Genomic DNA, 12389 nt, shown 5'->3' with positions numbered 1-12389 from the left:
CAATGATTTGCAAATCTCATAAACCCATATTTTATTCACAGTAGAACACATATCAAATGTTTAAAACTGAGAAAATGTGCCATTTCAAGAAAAGAATAAGGTCATTTTTAATGGCTTCAACACATCTCAAAAAAGTTGGGACGGGGCAACAAAAGACTGGAAAAGTAAGTGGTACTAAAAAAAAAATACCTGGAGGAACATTTTGCAACTAATTAGGTCAATTGACAACAGGTCAGTAACATGTTTGGGTATAAAAAGAGCATCTTAGAAAGGCAGAGTCTCTCAGAAGTAAAGATGGACAGAGATTTACCAATCTGTTAAAAAAAAAAAAATGCATTTACAAATTGTCGAATAATTTCAGAGTAATATTCCTCAATGTATAACTGTGAAGACTTTGAATATCTTGTCATCTACAGTACATAATATCATCAAAAGATCCAGAGAATTTAGAGAAATCTCTTGTGAGCAAGAGAAAAGGCTGAAAATCAATATTAGATACCCGTGATCTCCAGACTGCATTAAAAACAGGCACGATTCTGAAATGGAAGTCACTGCGTAAATCATTGTCTGTGAACATAGTTCACTGTGCCTTCCACAAGTGCAGGTTAAAGCTCTATCATGAAAAGAAGAAGCCATAGGTGTACATGATCCAGAAACACCTCTGTCTTTTTTTGGGCCAAAGCTCATTTAAAATGGGCTGACCCAAAGTGGAATCGAAATTTGAAAAACATGAACATACTTATCCAGAGTAAAGAGGAGAAGGACCATCTGGCTTCTTATCAGCGCTCAGTTCAAAAGCCTGCATCTCTGATGGTATGGGGTGCATTATTGCCTATGGAATTTACAGCTTGCACATCTGGAAAGGCACCATCAATGCTGAAAGGTATATACAGGCTTTAGAGCAACATATGCCCCCCATCCAGGCGATGTCTGGATGCCCTTGCATATGTCAGCAAGACAATGTTAAAACACATACTGTATCTGTTACAACAGCCTGTCTTTATAGTAGAAGAGTCCTAGGGCTAAGCTGGCCTGCATGCAGTCCACAGCTATCACCAACTGAAAGCATTTGGCACATCATGAAACAAAAAATGACAAAGACAACCTAGGACTGCTGAGCAGCTAGAATCCTATTGGACAAGAATGGGAAAACATTCCTCTCCCACAAGTCCAGCAACTGGTCTCCTCAGTTCCCAGACATTTATGGACCGTTAATAAAAGAAGAGGGGATACTACACAATGGTAAACACGGCCCTGTCACAACTTTGACACATGTTGCTACCATCAAATTCAAAATGTCCTTATTCTTTTCTTAAAATTGTACATCTTCTCATTTTAAACATTTCATGTTTTCGATGTTCTAATGTGAATAAAATTCAGCTTTATGAGATTTGTAATCATTGTATTCTGTTTTTATTTAAATTTTACACAATGTTGAACATTTTTTGGAATTGTGGTTGTATGTTAAAATAACAGAAAATGAAAATCTCCACATTTACTGAACATGAAAATGTCAAAAGTTACCAACATCATTTATGAAAAAGCTTTCAAAATGAATAATCAGGCAAGAAAAATCAAAACGCTGTATGAAATAAAATTAACCAAAAATGGAGGTATGATCTCCGAAGTAAATATCTCCTCTACAAAAATCAGAAAAAGTAAAATGTATAAATAAACTAATAGTAAATTATCAAATAAAAATAAGTCACCAGGAAAATATCGGCATAGCCAGCAAGAGACTCCACTCCTTCCTGGATACGTGCCCCACCCGAATCATTAAGCCCAATGACCGGGGCACCAACTAACACTGCCTGGTCCATGATCTACAGGAGAGGAAACAGATTTAGTGGAGCCACCACCCAGCATATCATAAATGTAAGGCGTAGGGGAACAAAAAGGTCTTTCAGTCAATGTAAGCAAGTGACCCATAGGTTACATTGGACAATTCATGTATAACAATGACATGGTCTCCAGTTCTTTTGGGGCCTCCACAGCAGAATGCACAATTGGCACATTCATTATTCCTGTTTAGTTTCACATTTTAAATTCTAGAAAACCAATGCAACAGAATATTTCCTTACAGATATATTTGTATTGCTATCAAGTTAAAATAACGTCTTAGGCACAGTTGCAAGGCAGGTTATCTTTCTTGCTCATAAAATATTACCTTGCAGATCTTCTGTGCATGGGCACCAGACAAACTTCCACCATAAACTGTGAAATCCTTCAAAACAAGAGGAAAGAATGAATATAAAATGATCATGCACAGAGATTCAGCATGCAGTTTATAGGCGGATTAGGGATAGTATAACTCACAAGAAAGTATTCTTATAATCATTTACTGTAAATAAAGAATGGGAGCAAAACTGGAATATTACCTGACTAAAAACATAAACAAGTCTACCGTTGATTCGGCCTTGACCAGTCACCACGCTGTCTCCAGGATACTATAGGACAGAACACACAGATTAACTTACACATTTTTATTAAAAACGCATAACATTAAGACAATGAAACAAACAATTGTCTCAAGCAGCATATGCTAGTCAAATGTCTCCTTGGAAGAAGAGTTCTCTTATTTTATCACTGAAAATAATATCCATGTGTTTACATCTTTGTTATGCTAAGTGAATTTCATTAAGCAAATTAAATTCTTACTTTGCAAGTGAAAAGATGCTTGGCATGCTGTTACAGGTTAGATTAAAAGAAAACATGCCAACATGTAAACAGAGTTTATTTCCAATAACTGCCATGAAAAAAGCAATACAAGAATAGCAATCCAAAGGAAGTTTTTGGCCAAAAGGCAGAATTAATGAAAATCAGGTAGAAATATGAAAGACAGCATTGCAACAAGCAGAGGTGTGGTGGAGAATGGGCTGAGGCACAGTTAAGAACTATCTGAAGGATCATTTGCTGTATTAGCTCTTGTACGAGAGAGTTGCTGACTATGCCAGTCTCAGCAGATGCCCGGTAAAGTCATGAGCTTCCTTAGAGGAATCACCACCTCTATGTAAGTGAGTGAGTGCACTTTTCACTAACCACACTGTGCATCTGCTCTTCCGTTTCCAGTCTGAACTGTGGTGCCCTTCAGCACAGCTCCTTTTATGCTGCTGCAGCATTGAGCAGGTCAGAGTGGCCACAGTGTGTTTGATGGACATAAAATGACAATAAATGAAAGGAAAACCCCAATGAGATATATTGTCTTGATTATAAAATACAGATTTATTTATAATTCTGCCACTTAGTAAGATATATTGTATAACAATAAAATAAAGTCCAAGATCACACCAAGACTGAGGAAGTTAATGCATTGCTTGTTATTTAAAATCCATTCATAGAGAAGTGTCAGAATTAGGTTAAATTCTCCAGCAAGGCTGGCACGTTCCCCCTTTGACACTTCCATGCTACTACAGAATTAGATTAACTTTCCAAACATCTCAACTTGTTTTTATCCATACTTAGTAAATTTGTGAATAATACTGCATGCATGAATGGGGACTTGAAAACATAAATGTTAACCTCCTCACTAATTTAGCTAAATACTAGGAATTTATGGCATTTAAAAATGAATATTCACCTCTTAAATGCTGAATTTATTTATGTTGGTTTCATCATAAAAGTGGCACAGATTTGCTCTCTTATTGCTATAGTTAAAACAAACAATTTATTGTTACAATAAAAGTGGTTAATTTAGAATGCTGCTCCAGTAATATGACTACATCATCTTGGTCAAATATAGGTAATGTTAAGCAATTCAGAGAACTCCATGGTATGGGAATACAGCGTGAAGCTCTAAATAATGGTGACAACAGTTATCATCCACTGCTTTGATGACAACTTCTGGCAGTCCACAGTTAAATTAACACATGAGGCTTAAAATTAATGCTGGGAGGTATGACCAAAATTCTATATCACGGTATTTTTCAAAATTATACCGATTTCACGGTATTCGGTATTTCCCATGCATGAGTGGATGTTAACCACATTTACCACTGCAATTACTGGCTAAGAATAACCTATTCCACTGTCATGAGAACTGTACATTGTACAAAAAAAAAAAAAGACATTTTAATGTGCACACAAGTATTATTACAGGTTTGCATGGCCCCATAAAGTGATAGTTTTCAAGGGGGTGGCACTAATGAAGAGAAAGAATTACATTGCATGACAGATGCAGTCAAAATATAGAGCCTTTTTAGTAAACAAATTTTGCACACAACTTAAACTAAAATTTTGAAAGCATATTGTTAACCATCCAAAGAGGCATTTAGACTTAGTAAAATATCCAGAGGTGCTTGTCAAAAGTTGTATTGCACTAAACATGTCTTAGAAAAGGAATAAATAGTAAGTATTTTTTGTAAACCAACTACTCTTTGTTTAACGTTAACAATCTCTGTCCACCGACATGTTAAAGTGACTTTTTAAACAACTTTACCATCATTAAACTGCATAATATTTAAACTAATAAATAACAATAAAATAAATAATAGTACAACTTCCAATAATAATACTATTACTTCAAGGCTTCAAGCCCAGGTGCATTACACAGTATTCACCAAATAAAATAAAACAAGTGCAACTTGGTGAGACATCGTTACCAACTGAACCATCATTAAAGCAGATTGCATTAATATGGACCTTGCTTCAAGTTAAGCTGTATACATAATAATAAAACTGCAACTTGCATTTATAATGCTATTTGTGGTTTAGCCATACAGAATCGTATTAGGGCCACGGTGAAGAAAAAATGTCGACATGTTGACTTTATTCTCGACATTTCCACTTTAATCTTAATGCTTATGTCGAGATTAAAGTCGACATTTCTGCTTTATTCTCATAGTTTACTTTTTCATTAAAGTAGAATGTCGTAAACTAAACTTCATCCTAAAATCAATGTTTAATTTACTAGATTTTCTCAAACCCCGTCATAAGTTATGTAGCACATTAATGCTTTGTGTTAAGTGTTCCCTGACCCAGTTTTTAAATCGCTATGTGCTTGACTTCCTCTTGCATTAAAGAGGAGGCGCAGGCAGCAATTGCCGCACAGAATACATTCACTTCATGATATTCCTGCTCTCTGAAAATGTAGAATGCTAAGATAAATTTTCATGATGAAATGCGTTAAAGCAGGTATTAAACATGCACAGTAGTGCCGCTCCCTCGCAGTAAGGGGTCCCCAGGTGCACGTTCAGTGTAGAGAACTTTATGGCAGGTGTGACGAGGCTCCAAAAAACTGGATATATGAAAGGGTGTCGCACAGGTTTAGCTTAAATATTTGTATAAATGGGCGGCACGGTGGCACAGTGGTAGCGCTGCTGCCTCGCAGTTAGGAGACCCGGGTTCGCTTCCTGCGTGGGTTTCCTCCGGGTGCTCCGGTTTCCTCCCACAATCCAAAGACATGCAGGTTAGGTGGATTGGCGATTCTAAATTGGCCCTAGTGTGTGCTTGGTGTGTGGGTGTGTTTGTGTGTGTCCTGCGGTGGATTGGCACCCTGCCCAGGATTGGTTCCTGCCTTGTGCCCTGTGTTGGCTGGGATTGGCTCCGGCAGACCCCCGTGACCCTGTATTCGGATTCAGAGGGTTAGAAAATGGATGGATTTGTGTAAATGTTGGGTTCGTGATCTGGTGGTCGGAGACACGAACACAGAATTCAATGGATGTTCTTCTAAGCGGGCTTTATTTATTCGGGTACCGAACCCCCAGTTCCTATCCTTCCTTTTTCTTTCTCCATATAACCAATCACCACACAATAAACGTCTTTATGAAATTAAAACTAGTTATAAAAACTTAGACCACAGAGTGTTCAGAATTTAAAAAAAAAAACTTCATTATACATGTTTAATTATGCCATCCATTCAGGGTTGCGCCCATCCCAGCAAGCATTGTGCGCGACGCAGGATCAAATCCTGAACGAGGCGTCCGCACATCGCAGGGTGAATACAAGCAACACATATACTAGCAGGGTCAATACAGCATAACAAAACCCCACATCCTACATGACTTTGAAAGGAAACTGAAGCCCGCTGAGTTAAACCAACCAGAAAAGCATGCAAATTCAAGGCAGGGAATACCCGGGACCCCCTTGCTGTGAGGCAGCAGTGCACCCTCCACACCACTCTGCCCCCACATGATTAATACATACTTTAATGCATTTCATCATGAAAATTACATGAAGTATTTATCTTAGCATTCTAAATGTTCAGGGAACAGGAATATCATGAAATGAATGTATTCTGTGTGCCGTCTGTGCCTCCTCTTAGTGCAAGAGGAAGTCAGTTTAAGAAGCACTACTTAAAACATTTGCAAAATGGCAGTAAAGTTTAAAACATATTATAGATTGAGTATCTTTAATCCAAAATTCTGAGTGTGGGCATAACATCACAGGTGGACATTTCCATGCTAGAGGCCTCGTTTATAACATATTCTCTGGATTAGAATGTGATGTGTACATCAAAACAATCCAATTTATAAAACCTGGTGTGTTCACATTTCTGCACCACTTATCTTTATAAAAACAATCACCTCATAAATGTATTCCATATGAAGCTCAAACACACGATTGATTACTCAGGAGTTAGGGTATATCGCAAAGCATCGACCAACGCAAGGAAACAACACGCAATCAAAGATGGAGGGGTTTGGGGGATTGGAGACCCCCATAAGGGACATGACAGCCACAGAGCAGTTTTAAAGTGATACAAGGCACTATTAAAATTACTGTACAGCCACACAGCTTAGAGGGAACATGGATTGTAGGGCCTCTGCTCTGCATTTTTAGGATCAATAGAATATTTTAACGGTTAACAAAAGCGGCTCCATTCTTACTTGGTGCCGTAATTGTAATTAAAGTTCAACAAAATGGTCCAATGACATCAAGAAAACCAGACATTACTGCAAATAGAATTTTTAGGTTGTCAAAAAAATTATGAATGTACACCCACACCATATGAAAATTAACTGCAGTAGGAATGATAAAGTTGGCGAAGATATTCCTAACCTATCGCCCAGTTCTCTAAGAAGTGACGTCAAGCAGCCAAAACAAACTGACCCCAAAAAAAAAAAAAGTTCTTAAGTGCAAATGCATAGCACTGGCCCTATTAAAAGGTAACTATAACATACTCTATATATCATATTCTTAACTTCTGAAGTTTAATATGTTTATCAAACTTTATTAAGTAGTGAACCTCCTATTACTGTCATGCATGCTGTGGTGCAGCATCAACAAGTGTTAAAAAATGTGACGGCACAAGATGGCTATAGAAATGAGGACCATCATCAGGAGCGAATGGCAGTGTGTATGCAGCTGGATTGACCTAAGGAGTTCCAAGATACAAGATTCACTCGGAGAGGGATGAGAGGAGGAGGAGGAGTGTGCTGAACGAAAAGCACATAGTAGCGTGGCCAAGTGAATGTCATGAGTGAGAGCAGACCGAGACGGTTTTAGTTTACGGTGTATGGCGACCCTTCTGTTGACAGTAACAGCAGTCAACACAGCCCAGTGAAGGTGTTCCTCATAGCCAAAACAGTGGGGAACTCGCATAGTTCATTCTCTGGGTCATGTCTATTTCCTTTACCCACAATGAAGGCAAAACAACTACAGCTCAGTGATATTTAGCTGATTTGGCTGCATTTCCATACTTGACTAAGGGCGTCCCCCTGAGATTTCATAATGTATATGCAAATATTCCAAAAACAAAAAATATCTGAAAAACATCTGGTCCCAGGTATTTCAGATTATGGATATGTAACATGTATAATAATTAAAATTATAAGTGATAGGGTAATCTGCAATCCAACCACTGTGTCTGTGAAATTTATTATATTCAACAGCACTATAGACACATATTTTAAATTGTGCACAGTCATAATGGTTTGATCACAGATGTGTACTGATATCTAATAATTTCATGGAATATTGACAGACACTTTTTTGCAGTGCAGCATTTGTTACGAACCATGACAGAACTGTTGATTAAACAAAACAGGGGATAAAGGTAAGAGAATATGCAGCCTGGAGCTACAGTTAGACTACTGTTGCTGTGTGAATTTGTGATATTTTTTTTTACTTCTAGTTTACTTTTGTTATCATATGCATGCCTCAGGCTGCAAAAAGTGTGACTTCTTAAATCAAAAAATCTGCTATTTCCAAGTGGACAAATTCTGTAAGTTTGAAGGCTATTGATTTTTTTTCTGACTTTAATACTTTATACTTTAAACTTTATAGTGTTTGGAATTTTGATAGGTGAATGAATTAAAATGAAGCATGGCTTTAAATTAACTGGATTGGAATGAAAAACCTGCAACCTCTATGGCCCACCCAGACTAAACCTGAGGACTCTTGTACTGCTGCAACTACTTATTAAATAAGCAAAACATTCAAATGGGCAACAAAAACCTTGGAATCAATCAATAATCAGGCCAATACCTTGTTCTGAGCTGCATCCATGCCAAAGTCTGAACACCGGTGCTCCACAAACATATCATATTCCACAAAAGTGTCAGGATCAAGGAGAAGTTCAACACGTTCTCTTGCAGTCAGCTTTCCCTAAATGGAATAAAATAAAATGAGTTGGTAGATTGTAATCTCAGAGAATGTGCAATTTTGAATAGATAAGGTCATAAAACATTTGCTCGGCAATAGTGCCTAAATTTCCATACTCAGTACACAACTTATGCAGGAAAGGATAATTACATTGGGAAGAACTTCAAAAGTCATCTAGGTCTTCAGAAAATGTTATATAAAAAATATTTCTTATTGTAATTTCAATGTGGAGTTGACACATTCTATCAGGTCCATGTTGGTTTTGCACCCACACCTCTAAAGACATATTGGTTACATTCTGAACTAGGACAGTGCATGAGTAGACTCCCTGATAGACTGGTACTGTCTGCGGGGCCATTTCTTGCCTTGAGTTTGTTTTATGTTTTACTCAGATTTATTCATGGAAGAAAGGGGTTTCTGTTGCGATATTCTTAGCGAGCATTTCTCCTATTTGTTCTCACTTTCCACCAAATAACTGAAGAAGCCACTAAGTAATGATATTCAGTCAATTCACTCACTGTATCCTCACAACTTTCACTTCTGTCCAATCATCTTAGACAAATGCAGCACTGGACCAATATAGGACACCATCAGTTAGAGCCATCAAATGAATTCAAAACAAGCTATGACCCAATGGTGAGGATTTTGTAACTATTACTAGTTCAGTGGCTACGGTTCTTATATCTAAACTGCAAAGAAGTCAGTTCAGTCCCTTCATCTAACGCACTATGAGACCCTCCACACGCAAGTTATCCTTCTGTGCATGAACTGTATAGAACTGTAAACAAGGTTATAATATTTACTAATAATGAAAGTCACCAAGGGTAAAGGCATCTGCCAAATAAACTACAAGATGAATGGACAGCTTCTGGTCAAAAAATCCATCAGCCAGAAAAGCAAAAGACAAAAAAAGAGTTAATAAAAACCCAAACAGAACAAATCTGTGGAGAGAAAATACTGTGTGAATTTCAAAGAGAAGTAGAAATGGACACAGATGGAAGAGTAGGCAGACAAATTAATCTCAAATCCTGTGCTTTTGATCCTGCCATTCACTTTATTTAATTATAAAGTGTGAAAATATCTCCTGTATTGGAGACAGAAATATGCAGATGGGAAGGAAGAACAGGAAAAAAAAAACAAAAAAAAAAAACTGAAATTGCAATGAAGTTCCTGTGAACATATGGCTTGTCACAATAAAGAGTTCCACTAGGTGGCAGCAAATACTTTATAACTGTACATTCAAACCACAGAAATCCAGTCCGAATTGTGGTTTTGGAATGAAACTGTTACCTCACTTAGTGAACCATAGATTTTAGTGTCTTGTTCGATTTGTGACATTTCCAAAAAGAAGACAGTTTTAACATTGATTTACTGTAAATGTTGCAAATACAGACAAAAAAAAAAACCAACCCTTGTCTGCTTTAATTCACAATTTTCGTTAAATAAACAAACATTATAGGTAATGAAGAAGTGAGGTAATAAACAACTGAGAACACAAACACTGTAGAATAAAAACAAAAATTCATTAAGTGATTTTTTACGAAAGTTACTAGCTTTGCCTTGCTGATAAATGTGCTAGACTACCAAGCCCCCTAAATCTTACACAGCAAGAGCACTAAATGAGTATAGAGCCTTCTCCATTCAATCATGGGGCAGACGCTAGCAATACTTTTTCTAATTCCAGGTGTAAACGTAAATAGGAATAAATTATATACAATCTACATATAAGTGGCACGGTGGCGCAGTGGGTAGCACTGCTGCCTCGCAGTCCTCCCTGTGTGGAGTTTGCATGTTCTCCCCATGTCTGCGTGGGTGTCCTCTGGGTACTCCAGTTCCCTCCCACAGTCCAAATACATGCAGGTTAGGTCCTGTGTGTGTGTGTGTGCGCGTGTGTGTGTGTGCCCTGCGGTGGGCTGGCGCCCTGCCTGGGGTTTGTTTCCTGCCTTGCACCCTGTGTTGGCTGGGATTGGCTCCAGCAGACCCCCGTGACCCTGTAGTTAGGATATAGCAGGTTGGATAATGGATGGATGGACAATCTAGATATGCAACTCATCTTCATTAATCAAGAAGAAGCATATGTTCAGAGAGGACCAGCCCCTTACCAAAACTGTAATGACAGGTTGTATGCATCATATGCGTATGCGCCAAACAGCAATCTGCAGTACCCACCCTTTTTGGACTCCCTGGAGGGGGTTCTAGAGATCATACCTTCTGGGGACTCCCTCATACTAATGGGAGACTTCAATGCTCATGTGGGCAAAGACAGTGAGACCTGGAAGGGCGTGATTGGGAGGAATGTCCCCCCCTGATTTGAGCCCTAGCTGTGTTTTGTTATTGGACTTCTGTGCTCGTCACGGATTGTCCATAACGAACACCATGTTCAAGCATAGGGGTGTTCATATGTACACTTGGCACCAGGACACCCTAGGCCTCAGTTCAATGATCGACTTTGTGGTCGTGTCGTAGGACTTGTGGCCACATGTCTTGGACACTAAGGTGAAGAGAGGGGCGGAGCGGTCAACTGATCACCACCTGGTGGCGAGTTGGCTTCGATGGTAGGGGAGGATGCCGGTCAGGCCCAGCAGGCCCAAACGTGTTGTGAGGGTCCGCTGGGAACATCTGGCACAGTCCCCTGTCAGAAGTAGCTTCAACTCCCACCTCCGGCAGAACTTTGACCACATCCCGAGGAAGGTGGGGGACATCGAGTCCGAATGGGCCATGTTCCATGCCTCTATTGTTAAGGCGGCTGACCAGAGCTGTGGCCGTAAGGTGGTCGGTGCCTGTCATGGCGGCAATCCCCAAACCCGTTGGTGGACACCAGCGGTGAGGGATGCCGTCACCCTGAAGAAGGAGTCCTACCGGACGCTTTTGTCCTGTGGGGCTCTGAAGGCAGCTGATAGGTACCGGCAGGCCAAGCAAAATGCGGCTCCGGTGGTTGCCGAGACCAAAACTCGGGCGTGGGAGGAGTTTGGGGAGGCCATGGAGAACGACTTTTGGACGGCTTCAAGGAAATTCTGGTTGACCATCCGGCGTCTCAGGAGGGGGAAGTAGTGTAGTGTCAACACCGTGGTGGGGATGGTGCGCTGCTGACCTCAACTCGGGACATTATGGATTGGTTGGGGGAGTACTTCGGAGACCTCCTCAATCCCACCAACATGCCTTCCAATGAGGAAGCAGAGCCTGGAGACTTGGAGGTGGGCTCCCCCATCTCTGGGATTGAGGTCACCAAGGTGGTCAAAAAACTCCTTGATGGCAGGGCCCGGGGGTGGATGAGATACGCCCGGAGTTCCTCAAGGCTCTGGATGCTGTAGGACTGTCTTGGTTGACATGCCTCTGCAATACATCATGGACATCGGGGACAGTGCCTCTGGATTGGCAGACCGAGGTGGTGGTCCCCTCTTTAAAAAGGGGGACGGAGGGTGTGTTCCAACTACAGAGGGATCACACTCCTCAGCCTCCCTGGAAAAGTCTATTCAGGGGTTCTGGAGAGGAGGGTCCGTTGGATAGTCGAACCTCGGATTCAGGAGGAACAGTGTGGTTTTTGTCCTGGTCGCGGAACAGTGGACCAGCTCTTCACCCTTAGCAGAGTCCTGGAGGGTGCATGGGAGTTTGCCCGACCAGTCTACATGTGTTTTGTGGACTTGGAAAAGGTGTTCGACCGTGTCCCTCGGGGAATCCTGTGGGGGTGCTCCGGGAGTATGGGGTACCGGACCCCATGATAAGAGCTGTTCGGTCCCTGTACAACGGTGTCAGAGCTTGGTCCGCATTGCGGCAGTAAGTCGAGCCCGTTTCCAGTGAGAGTTGGACTCCGCCAGGGCTGCCCTTTGTCACCGATTCTGTTCATAACT

The 12389-nt window shown here is 40.4% G+C and overlaps 1 protein-coding gene across 2 annotated transcripts in view; it reads right to left on the bottom strand.

The window, feature by feature from the left end:
* Window positions 1-12389, bottom strand: part of pccb (propionyl-CoA carboxylase subunit beta) — a 41084-nt gene that overhangs the window by 24758 nt on the left and 3937 nt on the right. For both annotated transcript variants that reach the window (XM_039761589.1, XM_039761599.1), the window contains exons 2-5: window positions 8425-8544; window positions 2379-2447; window positions 2168-2224; window positions 1710-1823 (exon numbers count right to left, since the gene is read on the bottom strand). In XM_039761589.1, the coding sequence (XP_039617523.1) occupies window positions 1710-1823; window positions 2168-2224; window positions 2379-2447; window positions 8425-8544 (360 nt within the window). The remainder of the gene's footprint in view (window positions 1-1709; window positions 1824-2167; window positions 2225-2378; window positions 2448-8424; window positions 8545-12389) is intronic.

The sequence above is a fragment of the Polypterus senegalus genome, chromosome 1 (assembly GCF_016835505.1).
Source record: "Polypterus senegalus isolate Bchr_013 chromosome 1, ASM1683550v1, whole genome shotgun sequence".
Classification (NCBI taxonomy): Eukaryota; Metazoa; Chordata; class Cladistia; order Polypteriformes; family Polypteridae; genus Polypterus; species Polypterus senegalus.
The sequence above is the reverse complement of the archived record's forward strand: the minus strand, read 5'-3'. Positions and strand labels throughout refer to the sequence as shown.